The following is a 25,498-nucleotide window of genomic DNA, read 5'->3' as shown; positions in this document are numbered from 1 at the left end:
CATAAGGGACGATTATTTTAAGATCACAATTTATGCGAACGAGTCGACGAGAATATGTAGATTCTTCCCCAGACTTCTTGGGAAGTCAGTTTGTTACAATACGAATGCGTGACCGTTTGCCACTTCCGAAACAATATTTCCTAGTTTAGCCACCTGGGCAGCAAAACACTTTGTTTGCTTCCCGCTGATTTAGCCACTCTCCAAATATAACAAGAAGCAATGTTGCCGCAACAATGTTTCCTAGTTTAGCCAGGTCTTGAAAATTCGGTTGTTCATATAAAAATGTTGATTTTGGCAACAGACAGGAGTTGAAAGTCAGCTAAAAATGAATGCAATGCAATGCAATGCAATGCAATATGCAAACCTACCCAAGCAATCAAAATATCCAAAGCTACACATTTACACAAAGCAATCAGGCAGCAGAACTTTCAAGGAAACTGACACTATACCCTTAAGGGGCCTCCCGTCATTAAGTGTTCCTGTCTTCCCAGGGGTGCTTGGATTTATCTTTGCCATGTTTGCTGGCTATATGTATGTACTGCAGTCCTCTCAGTGTCGCAACCCAGTTCATTATATTCAATTTGCACATCACGGCATGTAAACTATACGATCACCCGTAGTAATTTATCAACTACGAGTCATCCCTCTTTACCTCTCTTTCGCTTAGTCCGTCGTGCGCCACGCGAGAGAAAACCGCGTGAAAAAAATGGCCGCGAGAAATCCTGGCCCTATTCAAGGTGACCGCGCTTGACGGACTAAACGAAAGACGGACTACTCGCAGTCTAAGTAATTCATGCCGTGTTTATCAATTTACCTTGTCAACTCTTTTAACCAGGTCGTCCTAAAATGATTTGACACGTTTGTTAACTGACGTAGAAGACTTTACTCTCTTCTTAGACGAAAAGTTTAAGGAGTCGTATTGAGAATGTGCAGTGCGAACCCATGCTGGCATAAACACCTTTGAAATGCAACCCCATTCTAATCAATCCAATCTCAAAATGAGACCCAAGCCAGCGGCACATTCCCAGAAGCCTATCGATAGGAAATAAACCACTGCCACCCTTCCCCCCACCCCCTCCCCCCGCGCTAAGGTCAGCTTAATATCTGTCAACGAAACTGGCTGTGGCTTGGTCGCATTCCTTGGAATCAGAAACCGAAGAACATCTATCAAAAACAACGCTCATGATTGGTTCGTGCAATAAAAATATTATCATAATAAAAAGCAGATTCTAAGAAGAGCTAAAAAAAGAAAGTCACAAGACTTCATTGTTTCGAGTCGAGTTCTGCGGAAACCTAGTTTTACTCGCTTGTTTCTGAACACGACATGGATATCAAAACGTTGCTCCATAATCTCCGTGAAGAAGTGTCTTGCTCGGTGTGTGCCGACATATTTACCGATCCAAAACATCTGCCATGCTTACACAGTTTCTGTCTGCACTGCTTGAAACAATGGCATAGGACGAGCCATGGCCGCGACACCATCAGATGCCCGAAATGTCAAGCCGTTAGCAAAGTACCTCAAAATGGCGATCTGAAAGATCTTCCGACCAGTTTTTATCTCAATGGCTTGATTGATGTGCTGGCAATAAAAGAATGCAGAAACAGCCCAGTAACATGTGGAAATTGCGACAAAAAAGGCTCCGACACTTCTTATTGTTTCCACTGTTGCATATTTTATTGTCACGATTGCGTAACTGGACACAACATAATGCGAAGAAATAAAGATCACCGTGTTCTGGCGCTAAAAGACTTTCGAGACAAGGACTATGAGGATGTGTTAAAGCGGCCTGTATTTTGTCCTAAGCAGGGACATACGGAGGAAGAACTGAAATTCTTTTGCAAAAACTGTGAAACGGCAGTTTGCCAAACTTGTGTCACATTAGGCCACAAAAGCCATACAATGAACTTAATCCAAGAAGAAGCAGAAACACAGAAGATTCAGATGAAATCTATGGTTGAAACACAGAAGAACAGTTTAAAAGCAAAGAAGAACATCATTCGTCGACTTGATGAAGACTACGCCAAGCTCATACAACAAGGCGAAGACGTGAAGAGAGATGTTCAAAACACTGTTGACTATTTGATTGCCGTCATTGAAGCGAAGAAACGAAGTATTTTCTCAGCGGTGGATAATCAAACAACCAAGTCGCTAGAAAGTCTCACAAAGCGTAAGACCAAGATCGAGGAACAAATAACGGTCGTAGAATCGTCGCTAGAAAAGGCTGAAAAACTTTTAACGCGAAGTGTAAACGCTGAAGTTGTACAAGTCAAGAAATCATTGGAGACAATCTTCGCAGGAGTTGATCAAACCAAGCCAATTGGTGGTGATCCTGAAGGTCTTCTAGTGCGTTTAACTTTCGCGGAAAATCAAAAAATCTTAAATACTGTCAACACCGAAGAAATTGGTTCTTTGGAAATTCTGCACCAAACAAAAGCAAGTCAGTGCATCGCTATAGGCAAGGGACTCGAGGAAGGAACTGTTGGAGGTGAAGCACAATTTGCTCTGACGACAAGAAACGCTCAAGGAAGACAGTGTTATTACAAACATGACCGTGTAACGGTCGATATCAGGGATGAACAAGGACGAGAATGCGCGACGGAAGTACGAATAAATGACAATGAGGATGGAAGCTACAAGATTAGCTATTCACCCAAAGATCAAGGCAGATACAAAGTGACAGTAAAAGTAAATGGAGGACATGTTCTCGGCAGTCCTTTCACTGTTGAAGGAAAGCTATTTCAGGTCAGACCTGTCTTAACTTTTGGAAAACCTAATTCGTCTGTCGGAATGTTTAACCATCCCTGGGGGGTGGCAGTGAATGCCAGGGACGAGATAGCTGTAACTGATAGTTGGAACCACAGAGTTCAAATCTTCAGTAGTGATGGAAATTACTTAAGATCCTTTGGTCGGGAAGGTAACAAAAACGGAGAATTTGTATATCCAAGGGGAATAGCATTTCATAAGAATGGGAATATTTTCGTGGTTGACGGTGGTAATTCTAGGATCTAGATTTTCAGTGGGGAGGGCAAGTACGAGGGTATGTTTGGTGGGAAAGGAAGCCTTGATAGCCAGCTCTCTAATTCTTGTGGTTTATCTGTGGACAGTGATGGAAATATCATTGTTGCTGATACAGCTAACAAACTGATTAAGATCTTTTCTCCTGAAGGCAAGTTTCTAATGAAGATAGGTGGGCAGGGTTCTTTTCCTATCCACTGTGTTCAGTGTGATAGATATCTCATAGTGTCAGACTACAGTAAACATTGTCTGAAAGTTTACGACAGGAATGGCAACTTTCGGTACAAGTTTGGAAAACAGGGTGGAGGGGACGGGGAGTTTAATAATCCACGTTGTTTCTCAGTGAACAACACAGGACACCTGATGGTCTGTGATACAGGTAATCATAGAATACAAGTATTTCAACTAAATGGAAAGTTTGTTGGCAAGTTTGGAACAAAGGGCAGTAATTTAGGAGAATTCCAATCTCAATGGTCTGTGGCAGTTCAAAGTAATGGCCGAATTGTTGTGTCTGACTTCGATAACAATCGTATGCAGATATTTGAGTGAAACGATGTCTTCTCCAACTTATGATAAGTGTTATTATTTTGTTGTTGAAGCATTAGGTTTAGCTGATGATGATGACGAGAAGAAATTCAACCACAGAAGGACAAAATATTACTATGTCCGTAATTCCAATTTAGAGAAATGTGATTATTTTGTGAATTTTACATTAAAACGTACAGTGTAGGAAAATGAGAATTGTGGTCTTTTTCTAAGCAGTGCAGATGGATGAAAATATGCGCGAGTTCCAATCAATTTTTTGACAAGTATACATTATTTCAAAGAGTTAATATTCCAATTGTGATTTTGAACTAGTACACAAAGTTAATATTCTCCTCTTAAACCGCCAGAATAACATTTTTTATTTCAAACATATCAGCCATCACAACATTTATGATTTTGCTATACTCTTCATTTGGTAATTGACAAGCAATCTTTTATAAGGATTGTATTTAATTAGTCAATTGTTTGATTTTCCAAATTTCTCAGCTTGATCAATAAGTTGATGTATGAATGGTGATATTGTTTAACCAATTTTAGTAATATTTTTGTAGAGAGGTATTCAAGGCCTGTGAATGCACCATTGAAGTTTGAGCTAAAAATGGTAAATTAAAATCATACGAATATTCTACAGTGATGCATCTGAAGATTTGATTTAGTGTACAAAAAAATTTTACCTTGTATAAGAAGTAACATAGCCTGGTGAGGGTAATTTAATTTGCGTAATTAACAAATCGAATGTGGTTTAGCGTTATCTGTACTCTTATCGACAACGTTGTACGTCATCGCAGTGGTCAAAGTGTCGTGGACTCACGAGGCGCTTGACCAAAAGCGTGACACATTGACGCGAGTAGCTTGTCTGGACTCTTATCGACAACGGCAAATTAGCCAGATTAGTAGCAATTGTGGTAAAACTTAGCATAACCTACTGACAGATCTATCATACAGAAAATAGTTTTTATTACAGAAACTCCACGAAACCATTTTCAAAGATTTATCATGACCAGCTCTACAAGCTCCGTCTATCAATCTATGAACGGCCCCTGTGAAAATAATATCATCGCGTGTTTACCTGATAGTCCAGCTGATAGTCGATTGGAGGTTATGCTAATAATCATTAGTTTTGTTTCTATTGTTTTCCTAAACATAACATTTGAGAAAAAAAGTTCTACCTTTTTATTGACAGAACTAAATAGTTTCCAGCTGCTGGAAATACTTGAGTAATTTTTATGTGAGGTTTTCAATAAAGTTTGTTTGAGTCTTAACTGTAGTTGCTTTATACTTTGTATATATGACTTGTGTACAGCTATTATTTTGCATGCTGTTGCATATTTTTCAAAACGTCTGGCTTTCTAGTAACATTAACATGACATTTGTTTCGTAATACAGCAATAGGTGAAGACTTCAACTAAATTACGCGAGTCAATTCAAAATTAACAGTTCTAGCGTATAACGCAAGATTGATTTGTAATTATTATTGATTTCGGACAAGAGATAATATTGTGCATAGTAATAGCAATATCTGAAACATTTTGTGCGAGAAAAAGCCTGGCCGTTCTTAGGTTTGTTTTGCTATTTGCGCCTGAAAATATCTGTCGAGATGTTCTTGAGTTACATGTATTGGCATTTCAGTGAATAATGCGTGAGTGCCCAGGAACTTATCAAAGTGCTTAATTATTTTGCTTGTTAGCAGCTGTTATTGTTTTGGAGCTAGGGGGCATTGTTTCTGTTGTTTGTTCTATTATCCTCTTAAAGGGTATCAAGCCATTTATGTGAGACCTTACAACAGCTGCTACCCGACCCCTAGTAAAACGACGACAATTGCAATGACCGAAGAACAAAACAGATCAACTCAAGGCGTCCGTTTATGAGGTGGCTGCCTAGAGAAATTAATGTCAACGTACTTTTCTGTAGCGTCCACTCTAGTGCGCCGGAGAAATTTGAAAACGCAGCTTTATTTCTACGGTTAGGCCTACCGTCCACACTAATCCGTCACGAAAACGGAGCTCGTCAAAAACGCTTTTCAAACCGGAGTGATCTGAAAACGCCGGTGTTTTATTTTCGTGTGGACGGAAAAGCTTTTCAAAAACGATGGCGTCGCGATAATCCTGTGATATCCCTGATATTTGATGCGTTTTCAGAGTGACGTCACCGTTTTCAAATTCTTTGGGCGTGGTGTGGACGGAGCCTGAAGCTGTTTGTTAGTCGCTTGGTAACCACTCACATGGTCGGTTGCACCTGATTTACATGGCTATGGTGGCGACAACGGGTAAAACCACATCCCGTATAACAGCGGCAACAGAATTTGAAAACAAGTTTGCTAAATTCAGGGCTAAAAAATGCGTAAATAGCAGGGTTGAGGCACGAGCTTGACATCTGCGCTAGGTAACACCAGATGCGAAGGGCGAAGTTGTTTACACTTCTAACTCCATAGACCGTGGCATACAGTAACTCCACCCAAAACGTCAGCCCCCAGCAAAGGACAAATCCAAGAACTGCAACGACCATTAAACGAGTTGATTTCACTTTAAACTTGGCAACTGCACCGTGAATTGTTCCATTTTTGCTTCTTTTCCACAAACTAACGGCAATCTTTGTGTAGGTGAGGAACATGTACATTAAAGGAATAACAAACGCCAGCAAAAAGTAGATTGTTTTGGATAGCTGGGTTTTTCAATCTGAAGGCAAATCAAAGAAGCTATATTCTTTGCAAGTTTCCGTGCCGTTGTCCTCTTTAGAGCAAATTACTTGAGAGTGTGTCCTAACGCTATAAATAAAGGAACAGACGTTATAAAGGCGTAAATCCAAATGGCAGCAACCAGTTTAAAATATGTCTTCAAATGTCTCGGCGCCAAGCTATCAAAAAGCCGCAAGACGTTTCTGTGTCGGCCCCAGGCGATCGCGACCAAACTGTTGCAAATGGCCGCGGCGCAGGCGCAGTCGATGAGCACGAGAACCTTGCTTGATGAAGAGTTGCCCTTGGAGAATTGAATGTTCCAAAAAATTGGAACGCTCAAGTGAAGCAGTAGATGCGTGACAGACAAATGGAAAATCAGAAAGCTTGAAATATTCGTAAATTCGTCTATACGTATATTGCCGTATCTTACCACTTCGAACCATGACAAAGACAACCATGATGTAGAGAACAGCACCACATAAAAGCAACGCGTAGTAAGCGCCTTTAAATAAGTAAACATAGTCTGTGCGATAGAGACACGGTGATGAGGAATTTTTATCACTTGTGTTACTCCAGCTTTTTTATTGTTTGATTCATTTTCACGTTTTCAATTGATTTTCTCGTGAGCTTTGCCTTCAACGCCCTGACTGGCAGGAGACGAGAAAATGGTCTTTTTGGACTCAAAATCTTGAAATTCCTCACTTTTCTCTACCAAAACACAATAAGCTCTGTTGGTTAAATGCAAGCCTTAACCCCTTGAGATAGCGTGTCTTACGAAAGCCATATAAATTTTCTCTTAATGTTCCGGACACAGGTTGGTGGACAGCTAAGTCAATAAAACCCGCTGCGAAAAATAAAGAGTTTCATTACAACGAACGGCAAAAAGGAAACTTTTGGACAAGTACAATGAAAATCAATTATAAAGCCCCCGGTCTGTCTTTTTACGGTCAAATATATTTATTTTTCATTTCTGCATTCTCTGTCTTACAATATTTTAGAAAATAACAGAAATAACCTATAAGTGCTTCCAGCTTAGGTCGCACTAAATTTGTAATTCACTGTGTATTTTTTCGCTAAGAGTTTGCTATCACACAAGGAGTGTGCTCTGTTTAAAATGAGTTTTTGCCGCCGTCAAACAAAACTACAACATCGTAATGGTCAAAAACTAACTGGAAAGCCAACTTGCTCTACTCTTCTTAATCGTAGTCTGAGAGATTCGTAAAAGCTGCAATATTCATATACCGTGAGATCTCCCAAGAATATTTTTGTATTTTATTCTCTGGAACAGTTAAACCACGTAGGAACCACAAAAGGGACCCTCAATAACGACGTGACCGTATCAACCGTGCAAGTGTCCGCAAAAACCCGGAAAGAGGCCGTATCAAACGGCAGGTGTACTTATTATCCTGGAAGTGACCGGACCGACTGCGTATCTACCGTTTCAACCGGGCAGATATACGTATTAAATGTGGAGGTTTATGTATCAACCTGGCAGGTTCCCGTAACAACAAGGTAAGTGGCCGTACCCTCCGAGCAGGTGTATGTATCAACCGGGTGGGTGTATGTATTAACCGGGAAAGTGTCTGTATCGACTGGGCAGGTTTCCGTATCGAACAGGCAGGTGTACATATCAACCGAGCCGGTGACCGTATCAACCAGGCAGGTACACATAACTGGGCGGGTGTCCGTATCAACCGGGCAGGTATCCGGAAAGCGGGCTGCGGCACTCCTTTTTCATTTTTTTCTGTGTAGTTTGTGTATGAAATACTAGATGTATCAGTATTGCAGTCCGCGCAAAACCTTTCAATGGTATAAATTAAATTCTTAAACAGCAACTAACAAATCACAAAGTATAATGCATCGGCACTTGTAAATGACCTGGCAGACGTCAACCTATGGCTACCTATCAGACGCTCGTCTCGCCTTTGCCCTTTGTAAACAGGCAACCTAACAGGGCGGCTTGAAGAGAGGGTGCACACTGTAAATCCCATTCCTCAACCCAATTTGTGCCCAGATCTCAGGCTATTTTATGCCGGAAGTCCAGTCCAATTTTCATTCTTAGTTTGTTATTCCCAGTCCCCGTGGTCCAAATCTCCTTTTTCTAGAGAAAAAAAAAAAACAAAAATGCCATCCAAATTACACTTTCCATTTCACCTCTTCAGATTCCCCTCAAAATGATAATATAACACAGACCGCACGATAAAGTAAAGGAAAATATCAGCAGTAGCTTCTGCAGATCAAACAAGTCAAAATTAGAGTATTTTATAACAAAATCATTGCTTGATATTCAGTGAATGGTCAACTGTTGAATAAGATTGCAGTCAAATTAAAGATTCTTTATAAAGTAATTCATTTTTCGGTAGCAATGCGATGCTTTTTTCTCTTTTTTTCCTAAAACGTCTGCCTCACGTTTTTCAAAAGCGCGGTGACAATCAGAAATTAAAGCTTTTTATATAACGTTAGACTACGTGCATGAACTCACAAACAACATTACGAGCTTGTTTTTCTGCTGAGTGATTCGGCGGACGTGAGGGTGGGGAGGTACGCGAAAACGCATTCAGGAGTCTATAAACTGGGGCTCAAAATCAAGTTCAAAATCAGGTCAATCAAGGTATTTGTGAAGAAATTTGGAGAAAAAAGAAAACAAAGCTAGTGAAAACTGCTCTGAAATTTTAAAATATCCACAACCAGTTCCGTCAGTTGGTAAATTCTTCTATTTTACAATAACTGTCTGATTTCTCGTGCGCTGATTGGCTCATTTTTATCATCAATAAGAGTACAGACAGATAAAATTTCAATTTATTTAAGCTTTCAAACTATCAACTTGTTAACCAGTGAGTTTTTAAGACCTTTTTTAAGTAGTCAATCAAAGAGTGAGAAAAGCTATTGACAATGTTCACGTCAGTTTGAATAAAATTCACCTATCTTTGTTTATGGCAAGTTTACTACGTCTTTTCTTCTTGTTTATTTCCCGGCATTTGACCATTTTGGGGTCTTGTTATTGTAAGAAACAAATTGACGTTAGTTTTTTATGTGTCTGTCCTCTTATTGATGGTAAATTTCGTCAAAACATTGTGAAAGTTTACTGCGGAACCACTTGCCTGCGGCTCGTGATTCCACAGCCACTTTAACAATGTTATGACGCAATTTATCATCAATAAGAGGACAGACGCATAAAAAACTGACGTGAATTTGTTAAACGAGCTCGAGATTTCTATCGCGCGATATTTGACTAGGGCGCAGCCCGAGTCACCTATCACACAGAGAGATCGAGAGCGAATAATCTAATTGTTTTAGTATAAATCTACTAGTCATCTAAAACCTTAGCTAAATCATCTTCACAGACACTTCGAAAATGCCAAGAAGCGGCCGTCATTTTGTTAACAAGGGCACACTGCTACGCTACTCAGTATCTATCACAGAATAGATAGTGAGTAGCGTAGCCAATCAGAGAACGTGATAGAACGCTAGTAGATTTATACTAATCAGTTTTAGTATGCTTCAATCTGATTGGCTTACCTACTCGTATACTATCAGCCATTACAGTGCAGTAGCCAGAGGTCGTCCACATAATGACTGCGTGTTTCAGTTTCTCTAAAGCATCGAGGAAGATTTAGAAATATTTCTGGATAATTAAATTCTTAAGAACTGTAAAGGAAGGAAACTGACCACCATGCGACTTAAAAACCTCGATATTTTTCAATGAACCGATAAGCACGTGCACGACTGCAAGTTTCAAATAACACTTCAATCTGCGCTACTTTGCTGAAGTATGAAGTGTAACACTAGGTCAAGAAATTATTGGAAATCATTATTTGAACGAAATTTAGTTAGAATTCTACTAAAAAAATAACTTATTCGCTCTCGATTTCTATGTCGGTAGAAATAGAGGGAACATGTTTTCCGTTTCTTTCAGAAAACACTACGCGCAGAAGAAAGAACAGTCCTACTCGTTTATTTTGATTATTAAAATATAAATTCCCTTTACTCGTGCCATAATGATCACTACGTCAGCAGCTCGATTTAGTTTTGTTAAAAAAGCTAAGAAGTACGGCTTTCAGCCCGCGCTTTAATTTCTTACAACACAAGAGAATGAAAAACTGAGCCGGTAAATAGATCCAGTCCGTATCTATTCACGGTAAACCCATAAAGTCTATAGCATTATGCGTGGTGTTCTACAATCTGTTCGTAGACAAAGGCTGTCAGACTAAACTTTATACAGTCTTTCATTCGTCAACTCATCAACGTGAACAGAACTTGAAATCAGCAATTCTTTGTTCCGATCCATGTCTGAAAGACATTTGTCACATCAATTTTTGGAATCACTATCTAAACACGTCCTATGATTGGTTGGCCAAAGGGAAAATTATCATAGCAGACAGCTGATTCCAAGACGAGCTATAAACAAAAGAAAGTCGCAATTAAACCTTCCTTGTTTCGAGTTGAGTTTCGCAAAAACCTCGCTTCGCTCCATTTTTCCTAAGCACGACATGGATATCAAAACGTTGTTCCATAATCTTCGTGAAGAAGTGTCTTGCTCGGTGTGTTCCGACATATTTACCGATCCAAAACAGCTGCCATGCTTACACAGTTTCTGTCTGCACTGCTTGAAACAATGGCATAGAACAAGTCATGGCTGCGACACCATCAGATGCCCGAAATGTCAAGCCGCTAGCAGAGTACCTGAAAGTGGCGATCTGACAGATCTTCCAACCAGTTTTTATCTCAATGGCTTGATTGATGTGCTGGCAATAAAAGAATGCGGAAACAGCCCAGTAACATGTGGAAATTGCGACAAAAAAAGCTCCGAGACTTCTTACTGTTTCCAGTGTTGCATATTTTATTGTCAAGCGTGCGCAACTGCACACAACATCATGCGAAGAAATAAAGATCACCGTGTTCTGGCGCTTAAAGACTTTCAAGACAAAGACTATGAAGATGTGTTAAAGCGGCCTGTGTTTTGTCCTAAACAGGGACATACGGAGGAAGAACTGAAATTCTTTTGCAAGGACTGTGAAACGGCAGTTTGCCACACTTGTGTCACATTAGGCCACAAAAGCCATACAATGAACTTAATCCAAGAAGAAGCAGAAACACAGAAGATTCAGATAAAATCTATGGTCGAAAAACAGAGGAACAATTTAAAAGCAAAGATGAACATTATTCGCCAGTTTGATGAAGACTACGTTAAGCTCATACAACAAGGCGAAGACGTGAAGAGAGATGTTCAAAAAATTGTTGACAATTTGATTGCCGTCATTGAAGAGAAGAAACAAAATATTTTCTCATTCGTGGAAAACCAAACGACCAAATCGCTTGAAAGTCTGACAAAGCGTAAGAACAAGATCGAGGAACAAATAGCTGTCATAGAATCGTCGCTAGAAAAGGCTGAAAAACTTTTAACGCGCAGTATAAACGCTGAAGTTTTACAAGTTAAGAAATCATTGGAGATCACATTCGCAGGAGTTGATCAAACCAAGCCAATTGGTGGTGATCCTGAAGGTCTTCTAGTACGTTTAACTTTCGCGGAAAATCAAAAAATCTTAAATACTGTCAACACCCAAGAAATTGGCTTTTTGGAAATTCTGCACCAAACAAAAGAAAATCAGTGCATCGCTGAAGGCAAAGGACTCGAAGAAGGAACTGTTGGAGGTGAAGCACAATTTGTTATGACGACAAGAAACGCACAAGGAAGACAGTGCTACAACAAACATGATTGTGTAACGGTAGAGATCAGGGATGAACAAGGACGAGAATGCGCGACGGGAATACGAATAAATGACAATAAAGATGGAAGCTACAAAGTCAGCTATTCCCCAAACAAACAAGGCAGATACAAAGTGACAGTAAAAGTAAACGGAGGACATGTTCTCGGCAGTCCTTTCACTGTTAAAGGACAGCTATTTCAGGTCAGACCTGTTTTATCTTTTGGCACACAAGGTACGCCTGTTGGAATGTTTAATAATCCCTGGGGGGTGGCAGTGAATGCCCGGGACGAGATAGCTGTAACTGATAATGGGAACAACAGAGTTCAAATCTTCAGCAGTGATGGAAATTACTTAAGATCCTTTGGTCGGGAAGGTAACAAAAACGGGGAATTTAATAATCCAAGGGGAATAGTATGTCATAAAAATGGAAATATTTTCGTGGCTGACAGTGGCAATGCTAGGATCCAGATTTTCAGTGGGGAGGGTGAGTACGTAAGTTCGTTTGGTGGGAAGGGAAGCCTTGATATTCAGCTCTCTAATCCTTGGGGTTTATCTGTAGACAGTGATGAAAATGTTATTGTCGCTGATGCAGGTAACAAAGTAATTAAGATCTTTTCTCCTGAAGGCAAGTTTTTAATGAAGATAGGTGGGCAGGGTTCTTTTACTTTTCCTATCCACTGTGTTCAGTGTGATAGATATCTCATAGTGTCAGACTACAAAGAACATTGTCTGAAAGTTTACGACAGGAATGGGAACTTTCAGTACAAGTTTGGTAAACAGGGCGGAAGGAACGGGGAGTTTAATAATGCACGTTGTTTGTCAGTGAACAAGTCAGGACACCTGATGGTCTGTGATTTAGGTAATAATAGAATACAAGTATTTCATCTAAATGGAGAGTTTTTTGGCAAGTTTGGAACAAAAGGAGGTAATTTAGGGGAATTCCAATCTCCACTGTCAATGGCAATTCTAAGTAATGGCCGAATTGTTGTGTCTGACTACAGTAACCATCGTATGCAGATATTTGAGTGAAACGATGTCTGCTCCAGCTTATGATAAGTGCCATTATTTTGTTGTTAAAGCATTAGGTTTAGCTGATGATGAAGAAAAGAAATTCAACCATAGAAGGTCAAAATATTACTATGTCCGTAATCCCAATGTAGAAAAAGGTGATTATTTTTTTTCCACGAAACCATTTTCAATGATTTATCATGACCAGCTCTACAAGTTCCGCCTTTCAATCTCTGGACGGCCCCTGTGAAAACAAAATCATAGCGTGTTTACCTGATAGTCCATTAGAGGTTATGCTAATAATTGTTATTTATGTTTATATCAATTAATTAACTTCCCCTTGCTTCTCTTAAAATAAGGACAACAACAACTTTGTGTGGCCTGAAAATGGGTAAGTGGGTGACAGAGTGCTCAGTTAATAGTTTAGCCCCATGAACCCCTGGAGTGTCAAGAAAACAAAACCTACAGCCCAAGGAGATGTAGACAGTGGATGAAGAGAAGGGAGCAGGCCTTCACTGAGGGCCACTGTAAACATTCCTGGGTAGACAGGAGGGAGTGGGCCTCCTCTCTGACTGGAGGGAGTGGGCCTCAACTGACCTAACTCCAGGGGGTAAAATTGGAGGGAGTTGGCCTCCGTAAATCGAGTCTATGGGGGTAAGAGTGTGACGAGAGGAGCACTTCATCCCCATTCCCGTGTTTATCTGACCAACCTAAACAGAACTTGCAAAGAACAGTAACAATATAAAAAAGTATAAATTGTGAATTATGATTTCAAGTATGTATTACAGGACTGGCAGAGTGTTCTCATCTACATAAACAAACCTAAGCGAGGTACTTAGTTTCTATAGTTCGTTCAGATAAGTAACATACTTAAGTGTCTCTGAGAATCGCAAAGATCCTTCAATAAATTGACATGTTGAAACCACCTCAAATGTGGTATGTAATTGCTCTAAAACTTATAAATGTTCGTTTTGGTAGGTTTAATTCGAGTGTACACAAAGAAACCTCAAAAGAGGTGCTTGTTCTAAGAGTTCCATTGCTCATCTTAACAATTAACGCATCTATTAAATACAACTAAAAGCGGTGCTTGAACCCTCAAGGTTAACATGTTATGCCAGGAGTTTTTATTAATTGTGTACATGACAACCTAGGGGTAAAACTGATGTCGTCCTACAATTTAAGTTGTATTACAAAATATCCTAGACGATTGGAAAAGCCCTTAGGCAAACTATATTATTATGAAGACCTATGAGCGAGCAAGTGCTTTGGGTGGGTGGGAGGGAATAGAAAATAGTCTGGACAAAATGTCGCACTGTAGTCTATCTCGTGTGAGAGCAAAAGACAGTGGCCAAATTTAGTAAGCACGTATCAAGGTGCTAAAGTTCGCTCTGATTGGGTGGTTTTCAGGATTCTCACGTGAGGCCATCCAAGGTCAATGAATGGATGATTAGCAAAGCACATAGCTCAAAATGGAAACAAAAGTTGTTGATTAACTGAAATTTATTTCATATGTTCAATAGATTGTGATTATTATTCAGTAATTTGCTGTTTCTATTGTTTCACTATAAATAACACTTGAGGAAAAAAGTTCTACCTTTTTATTGAAACAACTAAATAGTTTCTAGCTGGTGGAAATACTTGAGTAATTTTTATGTGCGATTTTCAAGAAAGTTTGTTTGAGTCTGAAGTTGCTTAATACTTTGTGTATATGACTTGCGTAAAGGTATTATTTTACATGCTTTTGTATATTTTTCAAAACGTCTGCCTTTCTAGTAACACGAACATGACATTTGTTTCGTAATACAGCAACAGGCTGAAGACAGGGTAAAGCACAGTTGAAGACTTCAACTAAATTACGCGAGTCAATTCAAAATTAATAGTTCTAGCATAGTTAATAGTATAGAGGGAAATGGTTATGAAACTCGACAAAGTTCTTTGTTTTATGTTTTTGTTCTCTTTTTTAGCCTTGACCGTGTAAAAAACACAATACTTGTTTACTACTGACCGAGGAACTAACCAGTAGAAACGTATAGGTCACGTAATTCGTGCATAGTGTATGAGCCCAAAACAAAAGATTGTGCACGGTCATGGACCTTCCAACATAAATCATGGCATCTTTGTTTGCTCTACTGATGTTTGCCGGGCTTCATAACCATTCCCCTCTATTAACTATGGTTCTAGCGTGTAACGCAAGATTGATTTGTAATTATTAAAGATTTCAGACCAGAGATAATATTTAGCATAGTAATAACAATACCTGAAACATTTCGAGCGATACAAGCCTGGCCATTCTTAGGTTTGTTTTGCCATTTGAGCCTGAAAATATCTGTTGAGATGTTCTTGAGTTACATGTATTGGCATTTCAGTGAATAATGCGTGGGTTATTAAAGTGCTTAATTTTTTTGCTTGTTAGCAGCTGTTATTGTTTTGGGGCTAGGGGGCATCGTTTCTGTTGTTTGTTCTATTGTCCTCTCAACGAGCATCAAGCCATTCATGTGAGACCTTACAAGAGCTGCTACCCGACCCCTAGTACAACGACGACAATTGCAATGACTGAAGAACAAAACAGACCAACTCAAGGCGTCCGTTTATCAGGTGGCTGCCTAGAGAAATTAATGTCAACGTACTTTTCTGCAGCGTCTACTCTAGTACGCCGGAGAAATTTGAAAACGCAGCTTTATTTCTACGGTTAGGCCTACCGTCCACACTAATCCGTCACGAAAACGGAGCTTGTCAAAAACGCTTTTCAAACCGGAGTGATCTGAAAACGCCGGTGTTTTAATTTCGTGTGGACGGAAAAGCTTTTCGAAAACGATGGCGTCGCGATAATCCTGTGATATCCCTGATATTTGATGCGTTTTCAGAGTGACGTCACCGTTTTCAAATTCTTCGCACGTGGTGTGGACGGAGCCTGAAGCTGTTTGTTAGTCGCTTGGTAGCCATTCACATGGTCGGTTGCACCTGATTTACATGGCTACGGTGGCGACAACGGGTAAAACCACATCCCGTATAACAGCGGCAACAGAATTTGAAAACAAGTTTGCTAAATTCAGGGCTAAAAAATGCGTAAATAGCAGGGTTAAGGCACGACCTTGATGTCTGCGCTAGGTAACACCAGATACGAAGAGCGAAGTTGTTTTCACTTCTAACTCCATAGACATTCAGTAACTCCACCCAAAACGTCGGCCCCCAGCGAAGGACAAATCCAAGAACTGCAACGACCATTAAACGAGTTGATTTCACTTTACACTTGGCAACTGCACCGTGAATTGTTCCATTTTTGCTTCTTTTCCACAAACTAACGGCAATCTTTGTGTAGGTGAGGAACATGTACATTAATGGAATAACAAACGCCAGCAAAAAGTAGATTGTTTTGGATAGCTGAGTTTTCCAGTCTGAAGGCAAATCACAGAAGCTATATTTTTTACAAGTTTCCGTGCCGTTGACCTCTTTAGAGCAAATTGCTTCCGTGTCTGTCCTAACGCTATAAATAAAAGGGACAGACGTTAAGAAGGCGTAAATCCAAATGGCAGCAACCAGTTTAAAATATGTCTTTAAATGTCTCGGCGCCAAGCTATCAAAAGGTCGCAAGACGTTTCTGTGTCGGTCCCAGGCGATCGCGGCCAAACTGTTGAAAATGGCCGCGGCACATGCGTAGTCGATGAGCCCGAGAGCCTTGCATGATGAAGAGTTGCCCTTGGAGAATTGAATGTTCCAAAAAATTGGAACGGTCAAGTGAAACAGTAGATGCGTTACAGACAAATGGAAAATCAGAAAACTTGAAATACTCTGCCGTATCTTGCCACTTCGAACCATGACAAAGACCACCATGATGTTACAAAGACAACCATAATGTTGAGAACAGCACCGCATAAAAGCAACGCGTAGTAAGCGACTTTAAATAAGTAAACACAGTCTTTACCATAGAGACACGGTGATGAGGAAATTTAATCACTTGTGTTACTCCAGCTTTCTATAGTTTGATTCATTTTCATGTCTGTTATTGCTTTTCTCCTGAGTTTCGTCTTGAACGCCCTGACTGGCAGGAGACGAGAAAACGGTCTTTTTGGACTCAAAATCTTGAAAGTCCTCGCTTAATTCTGTACCAAAACACAGTAAGCTCTGTTGGTTAAATGCAAGCCTTAACCCGTTGAGATAGCGCGTGTGATGGAAGCCATATAAATTTTCTCTTAATGTTCCGGACACAGGTTGGTGAACAGCTAAGTCAATAAAACCCACTGCGAAAACTCAAGAGTATGATTACCACGCACGAACAGCAAAGAGGAAGCTTTTGGACAAGTACAATGAAAATCAATTATGAAGCCCCCGGTCTGTCTTTTTACGGTCAAATATATTAAATTTTATTTCTGCATTCTCTGTCTTACAATATTTTAGAAAATAACAGAAATAACCTATAAGTGCTATCAGTTTAGGGCTTACTAATTCACTGTGTATTTTTTCGCTCGGAGTTTGCCATCACACAACGCATGTGCGCTGTTTAAACTGAGTTTTTGCCGCCGTCAAACAAAACTACAGCAGTCGTAATGGTCAAACCTAACTGGAAAGCTAACTTGTTCTACTCTTTGAAATCGTAGTCTGAGAGATTCGTCAAGGCTGCAATATTCATATACCGTGAGAACAACTGAATTAAACCACGTACGAACCACAAAAAAGACCCTTAATAACGAGGTGACCATATCAACCGGGCAAGTGTCTGCACAAACCTGGAAAGAGGCCGTATGAAACGGCAGGTGTACTTATTACCCTGGAAGTGACCGGACCGACTGCGTATCTACCGTTTCAACTGGGCAGATTTACGTATTAAATGTGAAGGTTTATGTATGAACCTGCCTGGTTCCCGCATCAACAGGGTATAACGTAAGTGGTCGTGCCCTCCGAGCAGGTGTACGTATCAACCGGGCAGGTGTGCGTATTAGCCGGGGAAGTGTCTGTATCGACCGGGCAGGTTTCCGTATCGAACAGGCAGGTGTGCCTATCAACCGAGCCAGTGACCGTATCACATAACTAGGCGGGTATCCGTATCAACCGGGCAGGTGTTCGTAAAGCGGGTTGCGGCACTCCTTTTTAATTTTTTTCTGTGTAGTTTGCGTATCAAATACTAGAGGTATCAGTAGTGCACTCCGCGCAAAACTTTCAATGGTATAAGTTAAATTTTCAAACAGTAACTAACCAATCACAAAGCATAATGCATCGGTACTTGGAAATAGCCTAGTAGACGTCAATCTATGGCTATTTATCAGACGCTCTTCTCGTCTTTGCCCTTTATAAACAGGCAACTCAACAGGACGGTTTGAAGAGGGGGTGTACACTGTAAATACCATTCCTCAACCCAATTTGTGCCCAGATCCCATCCCAAGGGTTTTTAGTTTGTTGCTTCCAGTCCCCGTGACCCAAATCCCGTTTTCCCAGAGGAAAAAAAAAATGCCTTTCAAATTCCACTTCTCATTTCACCTCTTCAGATCCCTCTCAAAATAAAAATATGACACAGACCGCACGAGAAAGTAAAGGAAAATAACAGCAGTATTTTCTGCAGATCAAACAAGTCAAAATTACAGTATTTTAAAACGAAATCATGGCTTGATATTCAGTGAATGGCGAGCTATTGAATAAGATTGAAGTCAAGTTAAAGCTTCTTTATACAGTAATTCATTTTTCGGTGGAATATTCACAGTTTTGTTTAACTTGATTCACTTTATAATTTCAATTTCGATCACCTGCCAAGATACGTCCCTGCATGGACAAATTAAAACTGAGAGAGGCCTTGTTGTTTTTGCTTCGTACTCTTTTTTCCTAAAACGTATGGCTCACGTTTTTCCAAAAGTGTGTGAATCACAAATTGAAGCTTGTTATGTAACGTTTAACTACGTGCATGAACTCACAAACAACACTACCGGCTTGTTTTTGTGCCCACGGCGATTCGGCGGACGCGAGGTTGGGGAGGTACGGGAAAACGCTGGCAAGAGTGTATAAACTGGGGCTCTAATTCCAGTTCAAAATCAGGTCAAACAAGGTATTTATGAAGAAATTCGATGAAAAAAGAAGAAAAAGCTAGTGAAAACTGCTCTGAAATATTAAAATATCCACAACCAGTTCTGGAAGTTTGTAAATTCTTCTAATGGCATCTGCAATACACGTCACATAAAGCACTACAAATGAGCTCTCTCACTTCAGGTTTTGATAAACGTTTGTTGAGTATAAAACAATTCATGTTTGGTTTCTCCTTCTAAAGGTACGGCTGGGTATATAAAAAGATTAAACAGTGTTAATATTGCATTGTGAGCAATACTGTTGAAACAAAATACAACCATGGTTGATTTACGACAACGAAGCGAGACCAAACTGCACAAACTAAAATTAAAGAGAGATACAAGGTATTTTATGAAAACAGTCTGGATATTCAACGAAGGAATTGCATATCATAAATTCCCCTGACAATCTATTTCCAGAGAAGTCTAGAAGATTTGCAAATTCAATTTGCAAATCAACGGCTTTCGGTGGAACTTTTATTTGTTAAAATAATCAAATATGCGGGATGTGCACTTTTCAGTTCCTTTGTAAACCGGCATTTGGGTGCGCTTGCACAAGCTGTAAGAAAACTAAATTTAATACATGTTTCTAATGGATGTTCTCTTCGTCTAAAGTACTGAACTCACGTGTTTCCAAAGAGTTTGTTACATAACTGATCTGCTGCAAGTGATCGTAGACGTCCTCAATTATTAGGCAATTTAGGTAACCACGATTGCAAGCGACGCCAGGGAAAACGCCGTTTAATACTTTATAAATGAATTTAGAATTTGCTTACGATTCTCGCTATACAGTTAAGTCATTTAGTTTGATTGTCTTTGTCAAAACCATCTTGAAACTGAAAATGGAACACGGTGTTTAATCTGAAAAAGGAAATTAGAAAATAAGCCGTCTTGGCTCACGCTCTCAAGACAACGCAGAATGTGGTCATATGCCATTTTGCAGATGACGGCAAAGAAATGCACCAAGAATTATACTGTTGTGCTCATTAAACCTTTTAGTTAGCCACGCTGCCGTTGCCATTGCGTTCGTGTTTTTCTTAAACATCCTAGTATGATTACAACAATACATGCAGTTGTTTTGCTCCTTCAGTGAATTTTTTCCATGCCCAATGACTCTTAAAGTAAAAGGTCTTCTGAGAATACTGCCAATTAGGTCTCTCCAAAAATCATAGTTACTCTAAAATGCTCCGAGGTGTTTTAAATCCACGTAGAGTAAAGAAAATCGTCTTTTTTGTTTTGAAAATTGAATTTCTCAGTGTTGTTCTCAGTGAATCATGTGAAAACAGTTGCATAGCTGTGAGTTAACTCAAACGGGAAATATTTTTCTCTGTTTATTTTTCAAAATGGTCGACCTCACGTTTTCCCGACGCCATGTGAAACCAATTTTCAAAATGCTTGTTATATAAGGTTAAATAAACTGCGTCTTGCATTGAGCTTAACACGTTATTGTTACCAAGACAATTTTAAAGTTTATTATTTCTGGCGGGGAGTTAACGGGTGTTGTGAAGTGAAGGTCAAAATTGCTACGGAGGGCCACATGACAATTACAAAAACAAAAGAGACTAAACGAAGCGTGTATAGTAAAGTGAGATGACCTAGGGAGAACGCTGTGTAGATTTTATCCATTTATCAATTTTATATTCTATACTTTTAGCTTGGTAAAAGCTAACGTTGTTTAGTATTTTATTTTGGTTATAGCAAACTGTCCCCCTTTCTTGCAATAGTCACATTGACAGGAACTTACAGCATATAACGACACAAAACTCGCCTAGAAAAACACCATCGACGCATTATTCCACGTGTTATATAACGAAACGAAAACTCACGTGCACCTGCAACACCTGTTCAGCTTTGGTTCCTTCCTGAACAAGAGGGGATAAAAAGGAATCAATAACACACCGCAATCTTCACATTAGACTTGAATTTAAAGCGATAGACATGGAGAAAGGAAAACAACACGGCAAGACAAGCAGTGCAACATTCCTACCCGATGCTGCGATATCTTCCAGATTTCTGTACAGTTTTCAAGGAATGATTCATCCCGTAAATGCTAATGCTCCATTCGCAGATAACAGAGTTTTAATTCAAGACATTCCAGAAAGTAGCGAGGCTAACAGAGTCCGCCAGATATGCAGTGAGTTGTTATCGTCACTATCAGCCAAGAAGAAGTTATTCCAAGTGGGCAGTCAGCATCAAACGCGTGAGGGGAAATCGTGGGCGCTGGCATGTGAAGGCGGGAATTATGGTGGGCAACATGAAGATACGAAACTGTCATTGCCTTTCTTGGTACACACAAAAAGCACAGAGTGCAACTCCCCCGTTTCGAGGGACTGCTCGAAGGAAATTGCCACCTTTGAGAGCGCAGCTCAAGCGGTATCCAACAAAGACAACAAGGAATACAAGTTAGAAAAAACAATCGCTCAGCAACCTGAAAAACAAGACAAGTTAAGCGACGAACCTGATGGAAAGAAGAGAAAAGAAGACGCTTTAGAAGACGATCACACACGTAACGGACCAAAAGAAAGAGAAACTTATTGGGAGCGAAGAAAGAAAAATAATGCTTCGGCAAAAAAGTCAAGGGACGCGAGAAAAGCCCGAGAACTGCAAACACAAATAAAGGCAGCTTTTCTTGAGAGGGAGAACCTGGGAATACATGCACAGCTTATGATTGCTCAACAGGAAAATGCGTGTTTAAAACGAATTTTATGCGCCAAAATGTAGAGAACGTTGTGACTGTAGACATTTGTGTTTGTAATTTGTACCAGCTGACGCGTTTATAAAATGCCTTGCCATTGCTTAGAAATAGTTTTTTCTTGATATAACTATGTATAAAAATCCCTCTTAATGCAGGAATCTCTGTGTAGTTAGAAGGGCGGTAGCCCGTGACAGGCAAAGTGAGGCACTTGCCTCAGTCAACTTTTTCGTTTTCTGTTGTTTACAGTCATCATAAACACGCTAAATACCTAGGAAGAGAATTTAACCATGGACATTCCGTCGGTTTTAATTTTTTCATGGACAATGCCTCAGTCACATTAAATTTTTCTGGCCACGGTCCTGGTTATTTACTGTTATGTGTACTGATATTTCACATACCGCACTGCTTTTAAAACTTGATTGACACATTGTATTATCTGACAATTTGTCATTGAATCGTTAAGAATAATTGCTTACTTCACTCACGGTTTATTTTTTATTCGTCTTCGCAGATGTCACCCATCATCTGTCTGTGTGTAAATCGTTCCTCTCTGTGGGGCTGAGGGGGTGGAGAGGAGTGGGCAGGGGGTGGAGGGGCGTGGACAGGGGGTGGGGGAAAGACTACGTGAGGAGAATAGTGTCTCTACTTAATTTAAATTTCGCAATAATGGAAGAGACAAATGTCGTGAGACTTAAAGGAGCTCACTCACGGTATTTTGAGTTATTTTGGCCGCATACAAAATTACCTTTAAATGGTAGGAAACCTGAAAATAACAGTTTAATAAGATAGAAAAACACCAAAGAAATAATGATAAAGGAACAAGGATGGCTAAGGATCGAGAAGATTGACACGGATTACAAATGACGAATTTGAAAAATGGAGGCTAAACTTTTCAATATGCGCAAACCGTGACTGAGCTCCTTTAAGCCTCGTTCACACTACGCCGGAAAAATTGGAAATTGCAACTTTAATTCTACGGTTAGGCCTGCCGTCCACACTAATCCGTCACGAAAACGGAGCTTTTCGAAAACGATGACATCACGCTGAAGCAGTTATTGTAGCGTTTTAAAATTTCTCCGGCGTAGTGTGGACGGAAAACATTTGATGCGTTTTCAGAGCGAAAACACCGTTGTAAAATTTCTCCGGCGTAGTGTCGACGAAGCCTTGAATTTTGCCAGCATACAGCAAAAATTGTGCTCAAAAAAACAAGAAAATTTAGCCAACGCGTTTCAATATTATTGATCAACCATTACAACCAAAGTTTCAGAATTAATTTTGCTAAGCCATATTTTACGTTGACAGTGGACGGAACCCTAACAAAACAAACTTACCACAGGTTGACAAGTTCTATTGTGGCAAGGTGTATTATAGTACAAAGGTCAGCATTTTCGTTATGGATTTTTTAAGTAATCGTGATTCACAGGAAGTGTTCGAGAGCATCAGCAAGGAATTTTAAATAGAGGACAAACACACACGCTACAAAATCATGTGAAGCGGCGTTACAGAAACAAAAAGGTTTGTTGTAGGAAATCAGAGTTTGCGTTGCTGATATTCGCGGTAATGTTTTTACGGGACTTTTTTTGAACTGTGCTATCGCAAAAATTACGAAAATTACATCCTGCAAAGTAAGTGGTAATAAATTACCTGATTTCGCATTGCATCCGCGTGGTCGGACACTTAGCATAGATTAATCAGTTTTAACAGTGTGAGACATCCCACTTCGACGCCATCGACTGATCGAAGATGACGTCACCTGAGTCAGGAAGATTACGCATGCGCTACTCGTTCTAGTTTTCCAAGCGATTGATATCATACCGAAAGAGTGGTTTTTGATCGCATACATGCATGATACAGCGGATGCTAAGGATTGTGGGACAAACTTGACTCGGTACAGTGTACAAGAGCCAAAACATAGGACCTTCTGAGACGCTGCTACATTGTCCAAGTGTCATAGATTGGAAAAAGGGACTCGACGTCACGCTTTGATTGCTTAGGCCTCGTCCACACTACGTCGGAGGAATTTGAAAACGCAGCTTTATTTCTATGGTTACGCCTACCGTCCACACTAATCCGTCACGAAAAAGGAGCTTTTCGAAAACGCTCTTCAAACCGGAGGAATTTGAAATCGCCGGCTTTTTACTTTCGTATAGATGGAAAACATTTTAAAAACAAGGTTTTTCGAAATCGATGGCGTCCCGATAATCACGTGATTTCCCTGCCCGAGTTTTCCTCAAACACAAATCCAAAATGACCGGTGATTGGTGCGTTTTTAAATTCCTCCAGCGTAGCGTGGACGGAAAGCATTTGGTGCGTTTTCAGAGTGAAACCTGCGTTTTCAAATTCCTTTGGCGCAGTGTGGACGGAGCTTTAGTATTGCACTCATGACAAGGAATTGTAGGCATATGAAACAACCCGCGGTTTTAAGTAGTAGATAATTTATTTGTTCTTGTGAAAATTGTTTGATTGACATGGGACACCACTCGAAGTTGTGACGTCTCATTAACACAATCCTTAGTTCTTCACTTTCACAAACTGTAGAGCCACGAAGTTTACTTTTAAAAGGTCGACTCAGTTAATATGGTATTAATCAAATTCCAGCTCGTTTACCTTCAAACCAAAGTACACAAGGGTTGATACAATTGGATTGAAGTAAACAAAATCAGCAACAAAATGGGGTCAATAGGGTGGTGACTTTTACGGCTAACGGTTATTAGTATAAATCTACTAGCGTTCTATCACGAATGCCGTGCTCTGATTGGCTACGCTACTCACTATCTATTCTGTGATAGATAGTTAGTAGCGTAGCAGTGTGCCCTTGTTAACAAAATGACGGCCGCTTCTTGGCGTTTTCGAAGTGTCTGTGAAGAGGATTTAGATGAGGTTTTAAACGACTAGTAGATTTATACTAAAACAATTAGATTATTCGCTCTCGATTTCCATGCGCGATAGTTGACTCTGGTTGCGCCCTCGTCAGCTATCACTGGAGCTCATAATCAAATTGCTGAATATTTTGGTCTTTTCACGGCTAACGGTTTATTTATTTTCCTTACAATAAACAAAACCTTAGAAAATAATTATCATTGTTTGAAAAAGTTAAATTAATTTTCATTGTTTCAAAAGTTAAAAAGTTTATTTTGATTACTGTTAGACATAACTAAACATTTTTTGAGGTTAACATTTTTTATGGCTAACGGTTAAAATTTTCCAATTTTTACGGCTAATGGCTTAATTTTCGGCCTGTATAACGGCTAGCGGTTAACCCCATTGAGACTCTCGAAAAGGGTGTAAGAAAATTATGGTGCTAAAATAGGACAACAAGATTTCTTTAGTACACTCCTTCGTTTACGATACGGTGTGCTGTGGCCGTCCGGAATGGACCAGTTGTGATTTGATGACCGCTTTTCAACAACCGCCAATCATTGTACGACCACGTGTTCCAACCAATGGCACCAACCCTACCACTTTTGGCGGGAAAGTTACTAGCACTCCACCAAGGTGCGCGCCACATGTGTCTGACGTCACTTGAGCGCTCGCGTGAATAACCTTTGTGACCAATGTAGCTTGCGTCACGCAACTCGTAACGGGAAAACGGTTTGATACCATCAGGACCAGAGAATATCCAGTTGCCATGGCAATCGGTGGCATCCGCCATTTTAGCCGCTTATTGTGTAAAAAGGAGAGGAAACTAAGCAAGTCATGTAGTAGTGTTTATATTTCTTTTAAAATGTCCATCATTTAAAAAGGTGGAAAATTAACTGAAGTTTTAGTGCGATTGCCTTGTATCAGCGTTTTGCTTGTTTATCA

The 25,498-nt window shown here is 39.9% G+C and overlaps 2 protein-coding genes and 1 pseudogene across 2 annotated transcripts; 2 read left to right on the top strand and 1 right to left on the bottom strand.

Annotated features, from left to right (window-relative positions):
• The first annotated feature begins 1,324 nt into the window (after window positions 1-1,324).
• On the top strand, window positions 1,325-13,162 carry LOC145473618 (uncharacterized; annotated as a pseudogene).
• Window positions 13,163-15,323: 2,161 nt separating this feature from the next.
• Window positions 15,324-17,438, bottom strand: LOC145473620 (neuropeptide FF receptor 2-like). Its single transcript, XM_081455066.1, has one exon. It carries the CDS (start codon window positions 16,823-16,825, stop codon window positions 15,896-15,898), a length of 930 nt encoding a protein of 309 aa, XP_081311192.1. The 5' UTR covers window positions 16,826-17,438; the 3' UTR covers window positions 15,324-15,895.
• A 2,347-nt stretch (window positions 17,439-19,785) lies between these two features.
• Window positions 19,786-25,024, top strand: LOC145473621 (uncharacterized). The gene has a single exon (XM_081455067.1). The coding sequence runs from the start codon at window positions 20,938-20,940 to the stop codon at window positions 21,718-21,720; it is 783 nt and encodes a 260-aa protein (XP_081311193.1). The 5' UTR covers window positions 19,786-20,937; the 3' UTR covers window positions 21,721-25,024.
• Window positions 25,025-25,498: the final 474 nt, after the last annotated feature.

This window comes from Orbicella franksi, unplaced genomic scaffold, assembly GCF_964199315.1.
Source record: "Orbicella franksi unplaced genomic scaffold, jaOrbFran1.1 SCAFFOLD_61, whole genome shotgun sequence".
Taxonomy (NCBI): Eukaryota; Metazoa; Cnidaria; class Anthozoa; order Scleractinia; family Merulinidae; genus Orbicella; species Orbicella franksi.
This window is presented reverse-complemented; position numbering and strand designations above follow the sequence as displayed.

Excerpts from the sequence above, each read along its gene's own strand:
- LOC145473620 (XM_081455066.1), bottom strand. The coding sequence starts at position 16,825 with ATGCGGTGCTGTTCTCAACATTATGGTTGTCTTTGTAACATCATGGTG.
- LOC145473621 (XM_081455067.1), top strand. The coding sequence starts at position 20,938 with ATGGAGAAAGGAAAACAACACGGCAAGACAAGCAGTGCAACATTCCTA.